We start from the raw sequence: 25,835 nt of genomic DNA, 5'->3' as shown, positions 1-25,835 counted from the left end.
AAAGGTTCATCGCTCTCCTGGGTTAGGGAACAGGCCTCAGAGAATCAGGCTAAAAGCAGGTGGAGAGGTCTGACCCATTCCAAGGGGTGTGAATGTTCCCTTTTGAACGGATGCCTCGGATGGTGCAGAACAGATCTAACACCGTCTGATGTTCGTGGGCCACCGGACCCGGGCAGCTGCCGGCGATGCAGAAAGGCCCTTCCAGCCGAGGTCCAAGCTGAGCATGCTCAGAAGTGGAAACGCAGCATATCTTTGAATGATGGATAAACTTGTATCGGAAACTGCAGGTACTGACTGATGACACCTTGCACAGCAGGCACTTAATAAATACGGGGGGATGATGAGGTGGCAAATGGGGAAACTAAAGGGCCTTGAAAAACGTATAAATATCCATAATCAGCCTCATTTCATCTCTTAAAAAAATAAAGCTACTTCAGCATATTATTCGACTGAGATGGGAGATTTATCAAGAGCTTCCTGGTTGTACGCAGACCATCTATTTGATGCGACACGGAGTGAAGGCTCTGCTAGCGACTTTCATTATTAGCTCACTGGGAATTAAACGATCTTAAGCAAGAACTTGCAAGTTAAAAAAAAAAAAAAGCTCATCAGATGAAGAGTTGCTATGTCTTTCTACACCCTTCTGCACCTCTTGAATAAATGCTGTGTCCCGAATTTAGCTAGATCCCAGGTTAACAAATGAATCACTATATAATTATTTGCTACGGAGTTCAGATAATCCTTCTGCCACTGACGTCGATGAGAAGCTCCAGCATCTGCGAGGAAGCCGAACTCAAGGCCCCCGCCCCTCCCAGCGCCGTTGCTCCTCCCACACTGCGCAGCCCCGGGACCTATCAGGATGCTTCGCTACCTTTGGTTCAGCCTAACAGTCTTCTAAGAGAATGAGAAATTGATGCTTTACGTCTGTTTCCCCCCAACTCCAGAGGCATTTGTTAGAACTGGCATCAATATAGAAAGGGGATACACCTAAGCTAAGCACCTTTTAATCAAATAAAGAAAAAGGACAGAAGTTAATCCTATTTTCCAAGGTAACTGCAATCCTCACTAGAGGATTTTATGTATTTCGTTACTTTTCCTGTTTCCAATGAGCAAAATCGAAAGGTTTGCGAAATCAGCTTGAGCAGAGGCTAGGCTGCAGCAGGGGCGCATGTCTAAGTTTGGGAAGAGCAGGGATGCTGAGCTTAGAGAAGGACTGAGGCGCGGTGCTCGGGTGAGGAGGACGTACAGGTGAAAACTATTCAACCATCTGTATTCCTTTTGGAAAAACAATAAAAGCATTTTCTTCGCACAAAATTTTTTTTTCTGAGAGCAACCATCTAATGGCGTAAATATCTGACTTGTAGCCCAAGCTTATAGCATTGCGTGATTCTTTCAGAAATGTCCACCTCTTGGACTTAAGAGATTACCCTACTGAATGAAGTGAGCCAGAAAGAGAAAGACAAATGGCATACAAAATCACTTCGGGGAATCTGAAAAAATGATGCAAATGAACTTAGGTACCAACCAGACCCACAGAGGCGGACGACAAACTTAGGGTCACCAAAGGGGAAAGGGCTGGGGAGGGATTAATTCCGACTTTCGGGTGAACATGTGCACACTACCACACATAACACGGATGACCAGCGGGGACCCACGGTGCAGCTCGGAGACCCACACTCAGAACTCTGCACTAACCTACAAGGGAAGAGAATCGTAAAGGGAATTACGTACACAAAGCACAAAGTGATTCCGTTTCTTCACGTGTAGCATCCACACGGGGTACGCCCAAGACGAACACAACACTGTACACTGACCACGCATCCATAACAAAGGTTTTTTAAAAAAGAAGTACCGGTCCTTCCTTGAAGCTGTTCTGTTTAGTGCACTGCCTATAAATTGCCTTGGGAAATTACCACGTATGAAATATAGACTAAATGTTCTGTTTAAGCACGGAAAGCTCCAAATGAAGAAACTGTGCGGCCTTAGATAAATATCTTTAAGGTGAGAAAGGCAAGAACACCTTGAAATAATGCTTAACTAATCACAAAGCAACTCTTCCGCCTTAGATGGGTGAACCACTAATTAGTCGAGGGGACATAAAACTGTCATGGTAGGATGAAAAGATAAAGAGAAATAAGCAGTAATTACTGTTTTATCGTCAGAGAAAGCAGAATCAAACACAGCTCAGGGAAAAGGGGGGAAAGCCCCCACAGCTCTATAGTAAATACCAGCACTCATTAAATTAGCACTTGGAGCTAAACACAACTCAGGATGACAATGCCGTCTCAAAAAATGCATTCAAAAAACAAAAAAGAAAAAAAGAAAAACAAAACCCAACAAGACGCACCGTGAAGAGGAAGTCAGGGTGCTTTAGTGAGGGCAGGTGGCATACTGAATTAGAATAATGTGAGGTGACGATTTTCTTAAACTGCTGAAACATTTCTAAGTCAGCCTTACAATAGCTGTTCTCGAAGGACTGGAATAGGTCGACCGGACTAAGTTATTCTTTGCAAAGCTTAACCGGTATGTTTAATACGTAAATGGTACCAACACGCGTCATAAGCGGTACGTGCGAGTTTGGAACGACTCACATTCTGCTGCTTGGAATGATCTTGTGCCCTTCTCTGAACCAGGTCACTTGAGGTCTGGGGCAGCTGGTGATGGGCAGTAGGTTGAGGACAGCTGCATGCCCTTGAGAGACTGTTTTCCTCTGCTCTGCATCCATGAAATTCCCCATATCTGCACAGAAAAAAAAATCGGACCTCTTCAGTTGGGGGAAACTTTTGAGGGGGCCACAGGTCAAACATGGCGATAACTGTGTTTTATTGCAAAGTCACCACTGTTGCTCTAATTAAGCAGTAAGACAAGAGATGAATGGTAATGCTGATGAGTGCAGATCTGGGGGTGAAGCGGTGCGTGAGGCAAAGCCACGGGCCGCCCAAGTGCCCAGGAAACGCATCCATCAGCAGAACTTCCTGCTCTCTGTGTTGCTGCGGCAACACGATGAAACATTCGCAACCGGTTTTAATATTGAGATAAACGGTGGAAAAGCATCCTCGTGCCACATGAAGTGTTTGCATGGAAAGAATAACAACATCCTTTTAGACATCTCCTGGCTCCCAAATCTCTCGAGCTGGTTCTACCCAGGCACTTGCTGTGGTCCTGCCCAGTTTCTTCTGTTTTGGGGGTGAATGCTCCCCAAAAGATGTTTTGGGAGAAATATTTTGAAACTATTGATTCATTTTTAAAGGGGTCTCTCAGCCCCATACTACTGACCTAATGTGGGACAGGCAGGTTTTGCTCCAATGTTTGTGCTACTGGTTTACAATATTTTTTTTTTTAAAAATGGCCTCACAGGAGAAACCCCAGCCCTGAGAATGTGGGTACAAGCGGCCAATTTTAAATTAGTCCCACTGGAAAGTTTTGAAAAGTTTCGTATTATGATTAGGTATAGACACGTGTGTGTACACACTGAAAAGGTATGTACAGGCCATTTCCGTCTGAATGCACTGAATGCACACAAAGTGGCAAGAGATCATCAAAGATCTCTATTGTCAGCAGAGGTGTGATGCAAAGGAAATTATTTACTGTGCTACAGCAGCGTTGAACAGTCTAGGAAAAAAGATGAAACTAACGACACAGATTAGAAAAAAATTTAAAAAGTTTTTTAAAATTAAGTGAAATTTGCTATTAAAGAGAAGGAGAAGAGAGAGATAAGAAAATCTACTGCTGGAGATAAACATAGAGACAAGGAAATACATCATTCAAAAGGGGGAGCTCCCGTCGTGGCTCAGCGGTAACGCACCCGGCTAGTATCCTTGAGGACGCGGGTTCGCTTTCTGCTCTCCCTTAGTGGGTTAAGGATCTGGCATTGCCATGAGCTGTGGTGTAGGTTGCAGATGCAGCTTGGATCTGGCGTTGCTGTGGCTCTGGTGTAGGCCGGCAGCTGTAGCTCCAGTTTGAACCCTGGCCTGGGAACTTCCCTATGTCGCAGGTGTGGCCCTGAAAAGGGGAAAAAAAATAAATAAATAAGGAAAAAGTCTAAAATTTTATTATACAAACTAGAATTTAATATATCGTAACAGATTCTAAGTTTATTCAAATATGTTTGGGGTACCGATAATAATATTTTATTTATGAATTATGTTTTCAATTCTTCAACTGAAGAAAAGTTCTGAATTACTCTGCACATGGGTTTAGTTGAGTGGCTTCACCACCACAAGTCAGAGAAATGTAAGCCTTCCTAATCATTAAGACCATAACTAAACATGCACAGCATCAGCACGTTACCCAGTCACCAGCAAATAGAGTAGAAAAACAGAACCACCAGGAATTATTTTATTAAGCAGTAACGCTGAAAAGTACAAGCCTTAACTGGGGTCAAATAACTAATGAGAAAATGCTGTCGTCACTGGCTGCCAGAGCTCTTCAGAGTTCTCTAAAGTCTATTATGACATATTAATATGTAATTTAAAATTTCTTCACACTTTGCGCTTTCTTTTAAATGAAGAGACAGGTCTGGCCGTAGATTAAAAAGATAACGAAACAAAGAGGCCATCGGAGATGGACGCTGCCCGCAGGGATTTTGAACTGGGAGAGTGTTAGATGCTTTGCACTGGCCACCTCCCCTCCCCACACCCTCCCCGAGACCACACCCCAGCCCGGGCTCCCCGCCTGCAACCACCCCTTCTGTCACTCTCCCCATTCCCTGTAGCGATGGGTACTTTCTGCTGTGCAGCCGAAGCGCTGCTAAACCAGTCATCGCCGCAAAGAACCGATTACAACTGGATAAGAGGTTATCGAATTAGGTTTCATTTTGTGATTTTAAGGACACGTGAATGGGAAAATAATAAAAGCTAAGAACAGCTCATTCACAGAACAGAAGGCGCCGTTCTCATATTCACTAAACTCTCCAGGGTGCCTTCCAGGGCCCTTCATCTACGGAACTACGGAAAAAAGCAGCGTTTACCTCATTCGCCCGCTCAGCATCCTCAGACCAGCCACACCAGCTCTTTACTTCTCTCTCCCCCCAATTTTGGCAATTAGACTATTCCCAATAGAACCCAAGACAGAAACCCAGCTTCCACCGCGGTGAAAGGAGGTTTTGATCAGCCTTCCACAGACCCTGTTTTGTTCACATTTGTAGATCGTCTCACTGTGCACGTACATGCGACTTGAACTTCTGATCTTCTTTGCAAGAGCGCTCCCATTCTGTTCCGAACCACGCAGCGGTAAAACCCAGCATCCAGCCTCTGTAGAGACGGAATAACATACCTGCCAACACCAAAAAGCAGTGTTAATGGCTCCTCGTCTGGACAGCCTCACCATCTCACCTACGAGGTGCTCAACTGATATTTTTGATAAGCTAACATCTATGCCATCCTGTCCCGACCCACGCACGTACTGCAACTGCAAATTACTTGTGAGATCACTGCATTGCTATCTGCTCTCCAACTAGGCTGTAAACATCCTGGGTAGCTCGGTTCTGGACCCATCGGGTTCATCACTGTACCCCTGGTGCCACACCTGGAGTAGGTATCGCACGTGACTGCTTGAATGAGTGAGAAATGTTGGTAGATGAAAGTCATCACACTAAAACCAGACCTTTCAATCCGTATGTTGTAGTTTTCTCAGGACTTGTAAAAATTATTTGCAGAACTGGCAATGGTTGAATACAATGTGTTGTGTTACTGTGCATCAAAGTTCAAACAACGCAGGAGGAGATACGGATGGCATCAGTGACACCACCTCGGCCCTGCTCCCCCCTCCACTCACAACAGCGAGCAGACATCGCCTAACGCCTTACACACGTCCCTTGCTTACTCCACAAAGGCCTGGCGTCAACTTTAAAAACTTTCCTGAGTGACTGAAAGGCCATTTCATTTGTATTTTCCCTTCCTGTGCCTGTTAAGTAACCATCCCTCACACCAATGCCTTTCTAAAAATGTCAGTAAAGGGAGTTCCCGTCGTGGCGCAGTGGTTAACGAATCCGATTAGGAACCATGAGGTTGCGGGTTCGGTCCCTGCCCTTGCTCCGTGGGTTGACGATCCGGCGTTGCCGTGAGCTGTGGTGTAGGTTGCAGACGCAGCTCGGATCTCGCGTTGCTGTGGCTCTGGCGTAGGCCGGAGACTACAGCTCCGATTGGACCCCTAGCCCGGGAACCTCCATATGCCGTGGGAGTGGTTCAAGAAATAGCAAAAAGACAAAAAAAATAAATAAATAAATAAAAATAAAAATGTCAGTAAAATTTTACAGAGGGAGAAAAAGAAGTAGTTAGAAGATACAGATTCCATAAAAGCCTTCGCTTAGGTGTACTGGTGGTTTTATAATGCAGGATTTTTTAAAAAAAATCCATAAACAAGCAGGACATAAAAGCGAAGGCCACCTGAAGGGGGTCCTACACCTCCAGAGCTCAAACCGTTCCCGCTACTTAGGAGAGCACATTCATTGATTTTTAGGCCATGTTCACCCAAAACCAAGAATGAGTCTTGAGTCCTGGATACTTTTCACACATGGGAGGGTATCTATCATAAGAAAGAAAGAGAGAGCTAAAATCCAATCAAAGAGTAGCCTCCTTTCTGAAAAAGAAAACAGAGCGATGCTATCCTTTTCTTAAAAGATGCTCTGGTTATAGTTATCTTCAATTTTAAAGTATTTCCTCGTATAAAGTATAATCAGAGAAACTTGAAAACATCAACTAAGAGACGTCAAGTACGCGTTCCCCTAAGCGTACCTTGAAATCACTTATATTCACCCAATGGCTCATCTTTTTATTCCAGTGTGTCCAGTTAGTCAACATGAAAAAGGAACTGACAGGCATAATTTTTTAAGTGAATAAAACATTTGGACAATACAGGTAATTCATTATTAAGCAAATATTAATCAAGGTATGCTTCTCCTCTGATAACCATCTTGAGAGTCCACTGAAAGTTTAATAAAATATTTTATGAAAAAAATACTGCTGAGTTTGGGTCTTCAAAATTTTATTCCTTTCTGAGGAATGGTTTCTCTCAAACAAAAAAATTAATTAGTGAAGACAATCAGAACAATACCAAACTACACACGCAGAGTCAATGCCATTTATTTAAATTACAAATCAAGACGGGAAGGATCAGCCGTTTTGATTATTACACACTGTGATTAGAATAAGGGGGAGCTTTTGAGATCAGGTTAAAACAAAGTCACGAAAACTTTTGGGAAAAGAAAGAACACAAGTTATTGGAGTACATGTCTGAAAAACCCTAAGAACAGTTTCATCACTGCAACATAACCATATTTATATGATTGCTATTCAATCCATTTTTCCTTTTTTGCAGTTTCCTGAATAGATTTTCTTCTGAATTTCTGCAGCAATCCTATGTACTAAGGAACAAAAACAGCACTGCCTTCAAACAGTAAAGGAGAAACAGACACAAAACTGAATATTAGGCATATGCTGTTTTGTATCGTCTCTTTAGTCTAATGTCTCACCAGGGAAAAAAGATACCAAAAACTTGCAAAGTAATCCACCTATTACAGGGAGCCCTACACAAATTACGCGCATCCAACAGATGGGAATATTCACTGCAAACCTATTGTTTATAAACACACGTTTTTAAGCAGAGAAAGTTTCCTGGCTCTTTATAAGAAAGTATGATAAAATCTTAGCACCATATGCCACTAAAATATAGAAAATGCCTGCTCCCATTTCAAATAAGCACAGCAGGGAATGTTTGTATTTGCTGTGTCAAAGCAGAATTTACTAGACTAACAGAATGTTTTCCGGGGCTAGTTCATTATCAAGAAGAGCAAATCAGAGAAAATCTAACACAAAATCACAAGAAAACCAAGGGTTTAAAAGTCCATTTCTCTGCAAATCAAAACTATCACGAGATACCAGCTCACACCAGTCAGAATGGCCATCATTAAGAAGTCCACAAATAACAAATGCTGGAGGGGGTGAGGAGAAAAGGGAGCCCTCCTGCACTGTCGGTGGGAATGTAAACTGGTACAACCACTATGGAGAACAGCATGGAGGTACCTTAGAAAACTATACATAGAACTACCATACGACCCAACAACCCCACTCTTGGACACATATCCAGACAAAACTTTCTTTGAAAAAGATACATGCACCTGCATGTTCACTGCAGCACTATTCTCAGTAGCCAAGACATGGAAACAACCTAAATGTCCATCAACAGATGACTGGATTAGGAAGAAGTGGTATATATACACAATGGAATACTACTCAGCCATAAAAAGAAGAAAATAATGCATTTGCAGCAACATGGCTGGAGCCAGAGACTCTCATATGGAGTGAAGTAAGTCAGAAAGAGAAAGACAAATACCATATGATATCACTTATATCTGGAATCTGATATATGGCACAAATGAACCTTTCCACAGCAAAGAAACTCATGGACTTGGAGAATAGACTTGTGGTTGCCAAGGGGGAGGGAGTGGGATGGACTGGGAACTTGGGGTTAACAGATGCAGACTCTTGCCTGTGGAATGGATAAGCAATGAGATCCTGTTGTGTAGCACTGGGAACTATGTCTGGTCACTTATGATGGAGCACGATCATGTGAGAAGAAAGACTGTATACTTGTATGTGTAACTGGGTCATCACGCTGTACAGCAGAAAATTGACAGAGCACTGTAAACTAGCTATAACGAAAAAAAACAAAATAAAAAAAAATTCCATTCAATTGGGTTGTTGGCTCTTTTGCTGTTGAGTCGTATAAGCTGTCTGTGTATTTTAGAGGTTAGGCCCTTGTCAGTTGCATCATTTGAAGCTATTTTCTCCCATTCTGTAAGCTGTCTTTTTGTTTTCTTTTTGGTTTCCTTCGCTGTGCAAAAGCTTGTCCGTTTGATTAGGTCCCAATATTCTGTTTTGCAAAGAAGTTCATTCTGTCCTTTTTTCAGATGGCACATGTCAGTGATAGCATTTGATGTTGGTGTCTCATTGCCTGACTGACTTCACTTAGCAGGATAATTTCTAGGTCCACCCATGTTGCTGAAAATGCCAGTATTTTGTCCTTTGAATGGCTGAGTGATATTCCATTGTGTCTATGTTCCACTTCTTCTTGATCCACTCCTCTGTTAACAGGCATGGCTCGAAAAGACACGTGTACTCCACTGTTCACTGCAGCACTATTTTCAACAGCCAAGACTTGGAAACAACCTAAGCACCACACTGTCTTGACGACTGTAAACAGAGCAGAATGGTGCCTTCGGGATGGATTAGCATCCTGCTGTGTAGCACTGGGAATTCTGCCTAGTCACTTATGACGGAATATGTAATGTGAGGAAAAAGAATGTATACATGTAAGTATAACTGGGTCACCATGCTGTACAGCAGAAAAAAAAATATATATGTATATAAATAAATGATTACAAAAACGAGAAGTCATTTCTGCTCTGTAGGAGCATAAGTGAGTTCTGAACTGTCACGTGGAATGGGCCAAAAGAACAACCCTACAACTTCCCTGGGAAGCCGCTGTAAGTCCATTTCAGTCTGTGAACACCTGCTTGACGAGCCCTGCCTGGAGCGGACCTCTGGCCTCCCTTTCTGCCCAGGCTCTGCACCAGGCCCCTGGCTTAGGAGACTAACCTGCTACGAGTCCTGGTGGAGGCAGACCCCGTGTTGACAGGCCACAGGCGTGAGACGCCCCACCATCACTGGACACACGTACCCTGGACTTGCAGATGTGGGGCTGGGATGCACAGGTCAGGATCTGTCCAAAAGCAGGGGCGGGGGAACCCTGGTCAGGGGAACAGTGCAAGTGACCAATGCCGCTCGGGGCTGTGGCTCAAGCAGTGGCAACCAGGGTCTATCAGGACCCTTAGGGGACTGGCTCTTGGGGTGGTTTGGCTCTGGCAGGCTTGCCGCACTCGGGTCCTGCCCAGCATCCAGCCAGCCCGATGACCATAAAAGCGACCCAGGGTCCAGGCGACAACTTCCTTTTTTGTTTCAGTGAGAGAAGGTTTGTGTGGCTTGTCCTAGAATTCCCCAAAACGATGCAAAATAATTTTGGTTGATAACACCTTAAGTTACTAGGTACTTGCCATGGTCACAGAAAAAACTGATTAATGCCTCACTGAATCATCTCTTTTTTAAAAATCAGGGCTTCCTGGTTAACCACCAAGAATCATTACGTGCTAAAGAGTCACCCCCTAAACTGAGACTAACTGCCCTGTTAAAAGGAGTACTCTTGACATGAACCACTAAAATCTTAGAAAATTTCTGACAAAATACTCTGTTTTAGAACAGTTACTGTTGAGCAGTTCTTCCCAACAAGTTAGATGCTCTAAGATACAGGACTACACAGCCCTATCCTGGTTCAGAATGACAAAATCACATCTTCAGGACAGAGGAGAAAACCCGTACTTCTCCCTGGGGGACAAAATCCGTAACAAGAAATTTTAATACTCATTAAAATTAGGTACAAGGTTTTTTTTCTTTTGGGGGGGGGTCCACATTCATTTTATGCCACTCCAGGTAAGACTATTCCCCACAATTTTAATTTTTTACACAGGTATGAAAATACCTATCGTGCATGAAAATAAACCGAGTTCTACAACATACTTACATATCTTGGCCCGAAGCCCTTTCTTACCTTTAACGTGAAAAAAGAATAAAGAAAAAAACTAATACGAAACTAAAATACCTAATCCTTCTTGGCACTACTTTTTTTTTATGGAAACAAGATTATAAATAATTTTCAATTTTATTTTTATAAATTTCCTGTATAAAATTTAAAAACAAAGCAATAATCAAAAGTGGAATGAGTCCATAGCTGGCTTTTTCCTCAAGCAAACAGTGAAGAAAAAAAAAAAAAAAAGCCAGACTGAAACTGGCTGAGAAAGAGATGGACACAAAAATTTGAAGATGGGTCCAGCTCACTACGAGGTCCTACACACTGAGCCAGTCGAGGGTTATGTGTTGAATTCTTTCAAAAGAGTTAATTGGTATGAAGTTAAAGGAAACAGCATGATAAAGATGGAAGTTAGCTGAAAGGAACATTATATTCACAAAAGTTCTCTAATCTGTGTTTCATGTACTTAAAAAATGTGTATTAAGTTGAAAGCAGCAATACACAGGTCCCCGCTGGGGACGGGCTAGGCATCCATGGGACCTGCCACAGGTGTCTGGGAAGAGAAACTGGAGACCACAAGCCCCCCGGGATCAGTGGGTGTGGGGATCCGCCCGCCACGCACAACTGCGTTTAACCTTGACCCACATTTATAAAAACCAACCCAAAACACCCAGCGTTAACCCTGACGTGTTGCGAAGCTTCTTCTTCCGGGACTGTGGTTTATGTGATTTCCTCTGAACATGAACAGTGTTTTGGGTTCATTCATTCTTCATCCATTCCTACCTTCTATTATCAAAGCGGAGGCAGAAAAGGAAAGAAGTCACAACGGGCGAAACAGACTCAGGACGGGAACTAGTCCGTCAGATCCGGCCTTAGGAGAAGACGCTCTCTCAAGTCAGGGAGAAAGGAGTTCCAGAAGAAATGGATTCGGGGGAGCTGAAAAATCCTCATTCCATCTCTGTTGACAATTCTTAGTATTGCCCGGTTCTCTAAAGACATTTATATATAAAAAAAAAAGTCCAGGAGCATCACACCAAGAGTTAAGTATGGGGCCACGTTAGCTTCCACGGTCGAAACGATGCCGACCCAGACAACCCGTTACATGTTACGATATTGGCGTAAGCAAATTAGAGACGTGAACTAAAAAGCAAACTTGTCTCGTTTGGAAGCATTTGCCGGCAATCATGTGCCAGACTTGTGTGGTCATTCTGGCTGACGCTCTTCACTTAAGATTCCACAACGACCCCCAGACAAATGAACCAAGCAGAATTCATTCTCTCAATCCAAACAAGAGTTTTCAAAGCTCAATGCTAATCCTGCTTCAGAAATCCTCTAGAAACAGTTCTAGCTGCGATGACCACATGGAGTTGAAATGGCAGTGCATTAAAATCCGAAATACATACAAATAACACGGCCCTCTGCGGCAGGGATACAAGCCCTGGGACACGCCACGTCAACAGGAGAGATCAAAATCAGGCACGCGGCGCAGACGCATGGCCCGTAAGCCCTGCAGGTCAGAGTCTTACCCGGGGATGAGGAATGAGACAGCAACAGTCCACCTGCTTTCATCTGCCACGGCTCATTCCCCCTTCCTTATAAGCAGACGGACAAGAGGACGGGACGCCTTCAGAATGGGAAATCCGCTTGCCAATGCCAAGGCTCCCAACTCTAACTGTGTGATTATGGAAGAAAGGCCAACATCCGGTGGAGAGCTTGACCCCACTGCTCCAACCTTTCACATCCGGAGTACTAGGAAAGCAGAAAGCTACCCCGAGCCTTCAGCAGCTGGGGCCTAGAAAGCATTCTACTGCTTTTAGCCCAAATGGGCAGGACTAGCTCATCAGAGCCAAAATATAACCTGCCGTTGCTGTGAGCTGGGCAGCGCAGAGAGGCCAGGACCAATGGAGAGTGAGGCAGCAGAAAAGCATGACTGAAAACGGGGTTCGGGAAACTCCACCTTATGCGGCAAGGTGCAGGTGTAGACGGGAGCCAGGCTCAGTGTGTTGGGTTCATGAAGAAACCAACTGGCTATGTTTCACTGAAGAAAAGGGTTCTCTGAAGTTCCCAGCAGCTCAGAGGATTAAGGGTCCAGCGACGTCACTGCTGCGGCTAGGGTTCGATCCCCAGCCCAGGAACTTCCGCATACAATGGGCAAGTCCCAAAACAAAACAAAACAACAACAGCAAAGGTCAAAAGGGTTCCCGGGGATTCCGGCTGTGGTGCAGAATCCAACTGCAGCGGCTCAGGGAGCTGCAGAGGCAGAAGTCTGCTCCCTGGCCCAGTGCAGTGGGTTAAAGGACCTGTCATTGCTGCAGCTGCAGCCCAGGTCGCAGCTGTGGCTGGGATTCAGTCCCTGGCCTGGGAACTTCCATATGCCATGAGGCAGCCATAAAAATAATAAAACTAAAAGGTTTTTCAAACAGGTCTTTCTTCTTGACAAGTTGTGGACTCAGCAGATTAAAAACAAAACAGAAAAACATGTAGAGGAGTCCCACCCAAGAGCTTCGTGATAACGCACGACAGGTGCTTTGCCTCAGGGCCTTAAGCCTAAAGGACTCGCCAAAGGTTCAATCTGGGAGAGTCAGATGTGGCGGTGATACTGAATTTGCAGACACCCGAACACAGAGCATCTGCCCATCTACTTAGGTCTTACTCTGTCTCCTCAGGCAACGTTTTGCAGTTCCTAGTGTCAAAATCTTACAAATCCCTTGAGCGGTTTCTAAGATCTTTTTAAGCTATTAAAATTATACGTACATATAGTTATATAAAGCATATATAAAATACATATAAATGAATTGCATATAATTTACATATATAATTGTATTCTTCCCAGTGTACAGAAATATAATTAATTTTTGCATGTTCATCATGTATCCTGTAATGTCACTAAACACACACTAGACTTGGCAGCTTTTTTCAATATCACATTTTCTACGTAGACAATCATGTCGCCTTCCATAAAAGACACTTCTACATCTCCGCTTACACTCTGGATGCCTTTTATTTTATTTTTTCCTTATTGCACTGGCTAGTAAGTCCACCTCTGCCTCCTTCGGGATTCCAAATACACATGCAATAGGCCATGTGAGGTTGTCCTGTCTTTTCGTTGTGTTTGATTTCTTTGTTTTTTTTCCATTTGCCTTTCACTTTCAATAAGGTCTACTGCTGTATCTTTACTAATTTCTTCTGCAGTGCTGAGCTTGCTGATAGTCATTCAATGTGCGTTCATCTCAGACATTCAGGTTTCCCCCTTGGAAGTTGGATTTCTGCCTTTTAATACCTTTCATGTCTCTCGGGAACTTTGATCACAGGGGATACAGTGGCAATGTTTCAGTGTCTCTGTCTGCTCATTCTAACATCTGTGTCAGCTTCGCTTTGGTTGCAACTGATTGACTCGCTCATTATGGGTCATAATTTCCTGTCTCTTTATACACCTGACAAACGCTGACTGGATTCCAGACACTGCGAATTTTACCCCGTTTGGTACTAGACACTGTTGTTTCCCAATAAATATTCCTGAGCTTTGTTCTCCGACATTGCAAAGGTACTTGCAAACAGTCTGATCCTTTCTGGTCTTGCTTTTAAGATTTCTAAGGCAGGACTGGAGCTGCGTTTGGTCCAGGGTTAGTAATTCCCTGCTAGAGACCCAGGATGCTTGTGTACACGTTATCCAGTAAGGCCACGAAGTACGAGGCTGAGAGCAGCCACTTGACCGAGCCCTGAGTGAGCCAGGGGCATCAGGCTGCCACTGCTTGGGCCCTTCCTTCCCTGGCCGTGGGCAAGCTCCTCCCGTGAGAACGTGCTCATGAGCGAGCTGCTCTGTGCTCAGGCTCCTCTGAAGACGTCCGGAGCGTGTTCTCGGCTCCCCAGCGCTCCGCCTTGACCTCTCTGAGCCCCCAGCTCTCTCGGACCCGGGATGCCTCCGGGTTTCACCAGCGCTCTCCCTCTCAGCCTGGAAATCCTCTCTGAGCTGTGAGCCGGGCGGCCACGGGGCTCAAGGTCTTGCTTTTCCATCTCCCAGGCGTCACGCCTTCCGTGGCCTCATGTCCACACCTTGAAAACAACTGTTTCACAGACGTTGTCCGGGATTGGCGTTGTTTAGATTTCCTGTCTAGAATTCTCCTTTCTACCTCTCAGTGGGGTTTTCTACGTCATGTATGTTCTACTCATGCTTATAAAGGCTATTCCCAGGTATTTAATAAATTTTATTGATATCGTGGAATTTTTCAGCCTTTATAAGATGTAACTTTTCCCTTAACCATTCCTATGGTTTATTGAAATAAGAAGAATAAACATCCATCAAATTTCTCCTGTTTATACTGCAGCGGAAATGGAACCACAGAGACAGATCACATAGGAGACGCTAAGATTTTCAGTAGTTTAGAGCATCTGATTATTCCTCCCGTTTTAATCATGCGTGCCGTGCCTAGCATAATTCTTGGCTTGGAAGTTCCTGGCTATATACGTTGAATATAATTCAAAATATTTTTTTATCCTAAAGTAGAAAATAATTTGGAGTAAATATTTGCTGGGGAAAACAAAATCCAGATACAATTCTGCCTGCGACACACAGCTTTCCTCACTCAACCACGGTCATTTCCCCCTGTAGCCACCTGTGCCTAAACACGGATGTAAGCATCAAAATGAACTCTGCAATATCCGAAACTCACCAACATTCACTGTGCGGTGTGTAACACAAGCAGCAAAGAAGATGCTGTTTTCAGTCAAAGATGGAAAAGGCGAATTTATAGTCTTTGCTTTTTTGAGCTTTAGCATTCTTATAACTGACACCAAAGGGTGGAGGGGAGGAGAAAGAGGGACCCCACTTCAGGTAGGAGAGACCTACCATTTTCCTAAAGTATCCATATTTTTCAATTTGAAACTTACAGCAGTCTCGTGAAGGTTAACAGATGACAGCTGAAGGTACTTATTGGAAGGAAGCAGATGAAACAGTAATTTGAAAAAATAGCGTCAGATTTTTAGACAGGTTTTATATCTTGGAAAAAATGATGACAAAATACAGTGGATCCTTGATAACCCATCTCAGTGTCTGAAGCCCTCAGTGAACAGAACATAATTTAGCACATTTAACCCAAATTGTTCCTGCTTCAGAACAACCCATTTCTATTGAAATGGTACTGAAGTATCCACCTTATTTTAAGGGTCGACAGACAATGAACCACCTCCTCAATCCTGCTTCAATACAACCAACAAGGCTTTGTCTTCTGGAGGATTATCTAGGGTCTGTTAACAGGAAAATGTGCTCGTGTAAAGATCACCGCAGAAAGAGCTTAACCTCCTTGCATGTTTTTAAGTCGACACCACAACTGCTCTAACATACACGAGTGTAAGCACATACAATAATGGCATAGTGCATGTTTTGGCATGTTAACAGAAAACTCTCACCTCACCGTTTTAAATGTATCCAATGGAATCTGATAAAACACTTTTGATGTCCACATTACCTACTTCTTTCTTTGACACAACTTTCACACCGTTTCTTTCTACTCTTTAAATTTGAGTATCAAATTGATTTACCCCACAGAATTTCATTCCAATGTAACACATTTCTATGCCTGAAAGTTACTTATTTACTAACTATCCCACATATTTCTCTGAAATATAAATATACCAATAAATGGGAATTTAGTAAAAATTTCCTTTGACCAAAAGATTCTAAGTGCTGAAAAAATTTTCTTCTGGATTACATGTTGTTGCCATGATTCAGAATACACAGTTAAACAAAACAACAGATGCATTACAAATTTTGAAAAATAATTACTAACCATTAAAAACTTAGAAAGGAGGTATGTCTCTTGAGTGAAGGCGGTTGGTTTTTTCTAATTATTTTACATTTTACTGAATGGAAAGTTATTTACTATTAGAATGAACAGAGTCAGATAGAAATGAACCCCCAAAAGAGAAGAAGGTATTGACCACATATTTGCAGACAGTTAATTTAACTCTAACAAGTACACAAAGGAAAAAAAAAAACTAGTCGAGAAGAAGCTGATGCAGACCAGCAAGCAAAACACAATGAGGTCATAACAATGCATATGGATTTAGAATATCAAATAATATCTTTTTGCAAAGTTAATGAAAGTGTCTTCCGAATGAATGAGAAAATATCAAGCACTAACTTTCCTACAATGTGTGTTCCTTCTGCATCAAGAGGAAACACTGATCTGAGGAAAATTAACAGACTTTTACACCCACCCCCCTCAAGATCGGCCTTGCAGGGTAGGTGAAATGGAGACAACGGCGCTTCTGAGAAGAGTACTTCTCAACTGGTTCTTTATTTCGAACAAATCTGGAATGTTCTAATTCCAGTAAGCGTAAGTGGGTCTGAGCCCTGGAACGCTAAGTCTGCAGCCCGGATGGATGAAACTCCCGGCCTCGCTGCGGGTATTGCTTGTAGATGCTTCTCTGCTTTGTTCTCAGAAATGCTCCTAGAGGCACAATATGGACTTGGATGACGGCTGGAGAATGACAAAGGTACGGCTGTTGACAAACGTTTGGAAGAGCTCTTGGGGCCCACCTACTCAACACACCTGAATGGAGGCAACCCCGAGAGGTGTCAAAAGCTCGAATTTCTAGGGTCACACTCTGCCCTTAAAAGAAGTGCACATGGAGTCAAGGCAAGAAGCTCTCTATGGGCTGTGTAAAGGAGATCCCTGCACGCTCAGTAGTTTCAACCGTGCCTGTTCCGCGCGCGGAACAGATGGCGCCACGGAAGACTTAACCTGGGAAATGTGTGCCCATCTCTTGTGAAGTGGAAGAAACAGCACGAGGCGGGTACAGATAGAGAAGGGCCGGTGGCGACATAAAGGCGTGTTTTCCAGGAGCTCAGTTTTGGAAGACATGCGTGTGGAAGCTGGAGAGCTGAAAAACAATTCCAGGGCCACGTTCCCAGACCAGGTGCACCAGTTAGAAGGCCAGCCTCTCAGTTCATTGCCAAAATCCTTACTTTGTGTGAGGAAGGACAATATGCGTTCTTTTGAGACCTGCTTTATTTCTGCCCAGGGCATACGAAACATTGTGTCATTGAGTTTTTATGAGAATCCTTGAAGGTGGGTTTTTTGTGATACCCGTTTTACAGAAGGGACACGCAAGAGCAAACTGGTTAGATTCACTTGTCCAAAGTCAAACAGAGAAGTTGAAGAGAAGTTTTTTTTTTTTAATTTCATTTGTATATTTCATATCCGCACAATGGAACAAAGACATTTTGCTATGTTTACAAAGTCGTTTTCAAGGGGTAATGAACACCATTCCGCTTAACCTAGTGGTACCTGCAAACCTTAATCAGACCGAACAGAAGTATTTGAACTCAAGTCTTCTCATCAAAGCCCACTGCTCAGAACGGCTCTCACTTTTTTTGTTGTTTGTTTGTTTGGTCTTTTTGCCTTTTCGAGGGTTGTTTCCCGCGGCATATGGAGGTTCCCAGGCTAGGGGTCTAATTGGAGCTGCAGCCACCGGCCTATGTCACAGCCACAGCAATGCGGGATCCGAGTCGCATCTGCAACCTACACCACAGCTCCCAGCAATGCCAGATCCTTAACCGACTGAGCAAGGCCAGGGATCGAACCCGCAACCTCGTGGTTCCTAGTCGGATTCATTAACCACTGCGCCACGACGGGAACTCCCAGTTTTCACTTCTGAGATCAGCTTTTTGCTTTCTTATACCCTTCTAACAAACCAAGCTGCATCTCATATTACAGTAAAATGTGATGCTGCCTAGAACTTAATACGCTTGCTCATGCAGTTTTTCTACATTAGAGCCTTTTAATGCTCACACTCCACCAACGAGGTACAATCGCCCCCATTTTGCAGGTATCAAAGGTGGGGCTAAGAGGTGGCTTGCCTGCTAACACGAATTGGTAGTGAGCTGAGATTCAAGCCGAGGTCCGTTTGGCTGGAATGTGCTCTGAGCTGCTGGGATCAATGGCTCCCGCACCTGCTGACACAGGCCTAACGACAGAAGAGGACAGTCTACACAGGCAGGTGGACAACGCAACCGGGCAAAGAGAGTTGGGCACTACCAGCTCGGGGCCAGGGAGTGCTGGGAGCTGGAGCACCCAAGGGCAGCACTGCCCAGCGCCTGCTTCTGTGTGGGCCGCAGACCCGGGTGGCCAGGCCTGCTGCCCGTTCAGGAGGAACCGAAAAGCAGACTTTTCTATGAAATCGTTCAAGAGTTAAATACTATCAATCGGTTAAGAAATATATGCTGTGTGCACATCCACACGTACTTTTTAAACGGCTTTTTCGAACATGCACACTGTGTTCCGGCAGGCTGAATGTGGTGCCCTGAGGAGCGTATTATAACTCCTGAGGTAAAGAGCGTGGGGGGCGGGCTACCCCCAGGCTGAGAAACTCGTTCCTCGGGTTAAAGCGGCTCCAGCCAGCCAGTCCTCTTTCTTACATGATGTAAATCAGAGCCCGGGGCTGCCGATCTGTGCTGGCTGTGGGGCCTCTCTAAGTCTCCACCCCACTCGATCCCCACCCCACCCCACCCCATCCAGCATAATCCTCACCGCAAATAAAAAGATCCAACGCTGGAGAGGCCTGACCCTGGCCTGGCAACTTGCATATGCCGCAGGTGCGGCCCAAAAAAGCAAGTAAAGAAAGAAAAAAGAAAAACTAAAAGACCTCAAGCACTGCAAGGCGGGGCTCGGAGGCTCACAGGCTGGTCCTCACGCTTCCTGGGTGAACCCCAGGTCTCGGAAGGAACCTGACCTCCAGCTTCCCCCATCTCAGTCCCAGCATGGAATGCACTCTGTCCCCAAGGCCCAGCACGTGCCCGGTGTTCCATACTTGTTTCTGCTGCTGATGGCAGACACCGCGCTCGTGCCCGTCCTCACACAGTTCTACCTCTTCCCGGCCCAGCGCTGAAAGGCAGCCAGGGAAGGTTTCTGTTGACTAATCAGAGCTCCAGAAGCTACTGTCCTAATGAACTCTGCTTAATCATTTATGCTCCTTAGGCCAGAACCACATGCAGTACTCGTGGGTGGAGCTGCTGCCTCAAGAAAGCACATTTCTCATGCAAAAGCTGCTTTTCGCATTCTTTTGTCACTGCCTTTTTTTTTTTTTTTTTTTGGTCTGGTAATTTCACTAAGGGGCTTGCTTTTATAAATATAATGACAGACTTCCTAAGTATAACTACAACCTGTATCAGAACAGTAAATCGCATTCTGATTACAGTTCAAATCCATTCCTTTAATCCTTAATGCATTACGAATTCAATCCAACATTTTGCCCCGTTGTGCAACAGCCAATAAGGCAACTATTCTAAACACATCAACCCGAAACGGAATCTTATTCTCAAGCAAGCAATTACTTGTATTCGCTGGTGTACGTGGTGAGCTCCCTGTCGCCATGCATCCACTTGATCTCCAAAGGCCAGCTCCCTTCGGCAAGGCAGGTGAGGACGAGGCGGTTCCCTTCCAGGTGAATCTGGGGTAGGCCTGGCTCTGTTTTAAAATACGGCACAACATCATCTGAAACAGTAAAGAAAAAAACAAGAGAGAGAGAGGAAACAAATTGAATTGAAGCACACATTTGAATGGCATGCATTCAAAGCATCCATCACTTATTTAAACAGACCTAATTTTAAAAAGGGGAAATGAGGGCTGTGTGGCCCAATTAAACGGCAAATCATCCTTGACCCCTAGAAACCTGCAATACCCTGGGTAATATTTCAAAAAGCGGAATGCGGTGTGACAGGACCATCCGAAAGCACCCGACAAGTTCATTCAAGTCATTTCCATTTAGGATTAATGCTGTTTATTGCAAACTGGGCAGTTTCTGCTGATGCGGCCTTGGTTTCGAGCAGGCGTTACCTTCTCAAAGTAACAGCCAAGGGTATACGCCTCTGCTCTGAAACGGAAATTTCCTCGCATGACCTTTACCTAGTTAAATAAAAAAGGAACGAGAGTAAGCAAGACTGACACACACACATACATGACATGAATTGCAATTTAGCTTTCTCTTTGTTTGCTTTTTTTTTGTTTTTTGCTTTGTTTTAGGGCCACACCCCACAGCACATGGAGGTTCCCAGGCTAGGGGTCAAATCAGAGCTGTAGTTGCCAGCCTACACCAAAGCCATAGCCAAATGGGATCCAAGCCACGTCTGCGACTTACCCCACAGCTCATGGCAACACTGGATCCTTAACCCACAGTGCAAGGCCAGGGATCAAACCCGTGTCTTCATGGAGGCAAGTCGGGTCTGTTACCACTGAGCTGTGACGGGAACTCCGCAAGTCAGCTTTCATGCCGCACATGCACGGTTTCTTTCAGTGGCTTTCAGGGGGCTCTCCCACCAGACACCTGCGCACACTCATACAGAGAATGCCACCCAGCAACAGGGACAAAGCAACGACCGACACACAACACGCATCGCCACCAATCGGCCTCGCAGATGTCTGTGCCGAGAAAGAACCCACACAGGAGAAAGGTTACAGCACACGCTTCCATCCAAACGTTCATAAAGGTCACAGCCAGGAGCAGCTCGTCAGTGGAGTCAGAGCTCCGTCAGCGGGACAGCGACGGACGGCGCGGGTGGCGGGGCAGTGCGGGGAGGCCAAGGTCTGCTGCTCAGTCCGGCCACGCGGGGCGCTGGCTTCGCAGAGACTCGGAGAAGAGCATTCCCTACCTGATTGGCGCAACTTCCCTATGGTGCTCTAATGATTTGTTTTTAAATATATGAACACAGGAGATTTCCTTCCAGGTCTAGCTCCCTCACTAATTCTCCGCCGGGCCCTGATCCGGGCACGTGGGTTTCTGCTTCTTCATCAGTGCCATGAGCAGAAGCGGACGACGTTTCATTTTTCTAATAAAACCCCCAGGCTCACCTGCGCAATCTGCTTCGTGTCCCCCCTCCAGGCCGCCTGCCCTCTCTGCTCGGGCACACACTCTGTGGCACCCTCTGCTCTAACTCTTCAAGGATAAGCCCTTTCCTACCTCAAGGACCTTCTTTCCCACCTCCTCCCCGGCGGCCCCGCAAGCGAAGCCGTCTCCATCCTTCAAGCTACCCAGGTCCTCCCACCCACACAGCCCAGCAGACCTTGACTTACGCCTGGTACGCTCCTGGTGCCCGGTCTTCGCCACCTCCGAACGCCCAGCCCGAGGCCATGAAGGACGTGGATACCAAACAAATCCTCACGGAACAAGCAAGTACAGTCACAGTAACCCACACCACAGCCAGAGCCAGGGCTCCCTGAGAGTCGACTGTGCTCGAGACTAAGTGCTTTACACAGAATGCGGTCCTCACCGCTGACAAACGCCCGACAGAATAGCTACCAGGATCACGCTCATTTCACAGATGGGTAAAGAGAGGCACAAGGAAACTAACTTGCTCAAGGCCGCCCAGACAGTAAGCAGTAAAGTCATGATTTACACACCAGATAATCTGTTCCAGAACCCAGCTACTCTATACATTACGACGCTAAATGTCACAGATTTCTCAATAGAGGAAATGTCTTCTCAAGAATTCATATCAGGAGTCCCCTTCATGGCTCAGCGGTTAACGAACCCAACTAGGATCTATCAGGATGTAGGTTCGATCCCTGGCCTCGCTGTGGCATAGGTCGCTGACGTGGCTTGGATCTGGCATTGCTGTGACTGTGGCTGTGGCCGGCGGCTGCAGCTCTGATTCAGCCCCTAGCCCGGGAACCTCCATATGCTGCGGGTGTGTGGCCCTAAAAAGAAAAAAACAGAAACAAAAAAACCGTATCTTAACTTCAAGTTTTTGATAAATTAATGGAATTACTAAACCGGACTTTTAAATTACTGCATTTTTCAACAAATTCAGCATCAAATAGCATAGAGTGCTAAAACTGTGACAATTTTTTACATTCAACTGTTGGTTTCTTCTGTTCTGAATATACTGAATTTAAATATAGAGAGTGTATTTTGCCATTGAGCTGAGCACTGTATTCCGTAACTGGTGTACTGGTAATAGGTTACCAATCTCTTACTAGTATTTATCCAAGTAAATAAACGTTAAATTGCATCTTCGAGGGTAGCAGGAGGCTATAATAAGGAGAGTTAACCTAGTCAGAGAGAGGCCATGCAGGAGCTAAGAGCTAAAAGATCAGTGGGGCTCGAATGTTCAGACAGTGCCTTGTGCCAAAGCCCCGCGGGGGCCGCAAACATCATGAGCACCACGGGAGGCGCAAAAGTCGGAAAAGCAGCAGTCCTGTAGGTTGCGAGAGAGTGAATGGAAGCTGACGAGCAAGGCCCAGACGGCACAGGGCTGCCCTGAAAGCAAGGGAAGCAGGCATCTTTCCATACCCTCCTGGGTGAGTTTCAGGGGTGGCCGCTTCACACTCGCAAGTGTCCTCGTGGGCACGGTAAGGTCGACGACGACTCTATCTACAGGCCTTGGTCCAGAGCGCTGTCAGGGCAATGATGATGGTCATTAGCCATTCGTGCAGAAGGACAGCAGAAAGCCTCTGACGGGCGACGGAGTTAAACGCTCATTCTGGCGGCAACGTGAAGGCCTCAAGCGGGGCCAGAGGAGCGGGAGCAGTCCAGTTAGGAGGTCACGGCAGAAACCCAGGCGAACACTCTGCAAGGTGATGCTGGGATGGGTGAAGGGAGCAGCGGTGATTGTGGAGCTGCTCTAGAGAGAATGGAGGCTCTGAAACAGTATTTAGGTGACAAAAGAGCTGAAATGATGGGCTGAATACGGGGCTGAAGGAGAAAGAGGGGTCAAGAAGCATCCTTTCTTTCTTATTTTTCCCTTGGGCTGTGACCACAGCCTGCACAAGTTCCTGGGCCAGAACCCACATCACAGCAGTGACCCAAGTCACAGAAGCGGCAAGGCCTGGTACTTAACCTGCCGAGCCACTAGAGACCTCCCAAGAATTCTTAGATCTCTGACTTGCACGACTTTCTGGTCGATAAACACACACTGATTCTGCAATCAGCACTGGGAATACAATGACAGTAAGACAGCTGCTGTCCCAGCAGAAGTTACTCTAAGTCTGACGCAGGAATAGGACCAGCAAAGTGTTAGGTGCTGTGACCAAAATTTGTATCTGAAAGGCAGGAGGAGCCAGCCCTTGTCTTATTCCAGAAGTTCTACCTGCTTCTGCCACACACCACCTGCCCCAAGGTACATTTCAAGTGAACTCCTAGGTTTTGACTGTCAATTATGCGTCCAATTGCCCTTGTTGTGATATGTGTACTTCAGCGAAAATCACCCACTCTCATGACCCAAGCTGTCTAATAAAGCTGAATCACTAAGGATAAAGCCTTGATGCCATGGGACTGACTGAGCCACAGGCTTTAATGATGCCCTGCCCTTTGCACTACATTCAACAACAGAAAAAGAAATGCCTTCGTGCAGTGCCAGCATCCTATAAAAATCAGTCATCTAAAAATACGTCTTTCGGAAAGAAAACAGCTGCAAGAGAGATGCTCGAGAATTGGAATTTGGTTTTTACAATTGACAGAGCATCATTGATTTAATATATGATGATGTGAATGTAAATAATACCATAATAATTCAATTTTTCATCGAATTCATAGTTCACTACACATGCCTATACCATGTACGAATTATGTTGGGTATTGTGCTATACAGCAGGACAAGGCTTTTCATAAAGAATAGCTTCATACAGCTGTCAAGCAAATACTCTGTGATCCAAATGTCTGTGTGACTCTGGTTAGACAGATGCCAGTGCTGACGGCAGGAACAAGGGAGGCCACTGGGTCGCTGTTCTGGAATCCGAGGCGTCTAAGTGAAAATTATTACCACGAGTACGTGAGCACAGAGGAGCCGACGTGCAGAACAACAGAGTCATCTGAGTCCAGCGCTTTTCACCAGTGAAATACACAGAGCAGATCAGGCCATGAAAAGGGCTTAAGGGTAACAAAAGGTAAAAGCTCTGGGGAGGGAGAGCGAGAGCCAGGAGGATTAGCATTCAGGTCCGCACAGACCCTACAGACGCATGTCATCTTTGTGATCCTCAAATGGAATAGAAAAGGGTCTGGCAAGATCCATAAAGACAAAAACGCTGGCGTTGCCTGTGAGATAAGATTACCAGACTGACCCGGTCTCCATGACGCTCGCGGAGGGCCGTGTGTGCGTCTGAATTCTCACAACGAACGCGAGAGAACCCGAGAGCAATTACTAAGAAAAACTGAAATACTTTCACACGCTTTTACAGAGAACATAACTCACTTAGGAAAAGAGGGCGGCTCGTCTGTCTGGATAACACAGACGCAAGGTGCATCCGAAGGAGAGGACAGGACTTCATGTTCTCTCAAGACAACATCTTGATTCTATGAGGCAGAAGTCACTTCCCTGAATGGACTTTAAGGTTTTCAGATACAAGGGAAACGGACTGAACTTTATCTGTTCAATATAAAGATAATCTGCTCATCTAGAAAGGAACCACGACCCACGTGCCACAGTAAAAGTCATTTCCATGGGGAGGCAGAGGACAAGGATTTCTGAAGCAGGACCTCGTGGGGTGGTTCCAGGCTTTGCCACCATGAGGCAGGGTGACCTGGCCCTGGGATTTAGTTATCTGCCCCCAGGGGAACTTGGAGGACCCAGGACCACATACTCCTTCGGGGACCAGCTGTTGGGCGCCGAGCAGGTCGGACCTCAAGCAGTTCCCAGGGATGCTGCTGGGGTGGCGCTCACCCCTCCTGAGCTGCTCGGCAACTGCCCCTCTGCTCCCCCCTTTAACAAGTGCTCACGAGTGAAGACGTTGCAATAATCGACTTCCCCGTCCCCACGGCCGCACACCACAACCCCGGGGAGCCCGGAGCAGGGGAGCCCCATGCCTGCTGCCGACAGGACCTGCATTAAGCCGCCGTGATCAGCTCTGCGGATCGGGTGAGGGTCCAGGGGGAAGGACCCGGCGCCGCGGCGTGGGGGGAGCCGACCCAGAGCAGGACCCTTTAGGACTGAGCTCTGCAAGAAAGCAGAGCCTTTTGGTTTAAACCACTCATCTTCCTTTCAAAACTTCTTTTACATCAAAATCACACATGTTCATGCCCCGAGCTTATGAATTTACCACGAATGCCAAGTCGTATTTTTCAAAGCCCAGGGAGAAACTAAAGCGCAGGGCACAATGTGCCTTTTGTGAATGACGACTCTGCGGAATAGAAATACGGGTCGAAGATGCTTCGCTGGTAAATACGGTCATTCCCGTTTCCGCTGCCGGGGGGTTGTCCGTACGCCTACTGAAGCCAGGCACTGGATCTCGCAGTACGGTGTGCCTCCTTCCCAAGAGTAGTAT

The 25,835-nt window shown here is 45.6% G+C and overlaps 1 protein-coding gene across 7 annotated transcripts in view; it reads right to left on the bottom strand.

Annotated features, from left to right (window-relative positions):
- The window catches only part of SDK1 (sidekick cell adhesion molecule 1), an 823,726-nt gene that overhangs the window by 494,903 nt on the left and 302,988 nt on the right, over window positions 1–25,835 (bottom strand). For 6 of the 7 annotated variants that reach the window (XM_085016314.1, XM_085016312.1, XM_085016308.1 and 3 more), the window contains exons 2-4: window positions 19,916–20,075; window positions 5,168–5,274; window positions 2,592–2,739 (exon numbers count right to left, since the gene is read on the bottom strand). In XM_085016314.1, the coding sequence (XP_084872440.1) occupies window positions 2,592–2,739; window positions 5,168–5,274; window positions 19,916–20,075 (415 nt within the window). Of the gene's footprint in view, window positions 1–2,591; window positions 2,740–5,167; window positions 5,275–19,915; window positions 20,076–22,869; window positions 25,582–25,835 lie in introns of those variants that run through there. The other variant, XM_085016315.1, reaches the window with a different exon arrangement.

This window comes from Sus scrofa, chromosome 3 (genome assembly GCF_054392235.1).
Source record: "Sus scrofa isolate SSC_HxYL_T2T_F1_AM1 chromosome 3, Sscrofa_HxYL_maternal_Yorkshire_Landrace_v2.0, whole genome shotgun sequence".
Classification (NCBI taxonomy): Eukaryota; Metazoa; Chordata; class Mammalia; order Artiodactyla; family Suidae; genus Sus; species Sus scrofa.
This window is presented reverse-complemented; position numbering and strand designations above follow the sequence as displayed.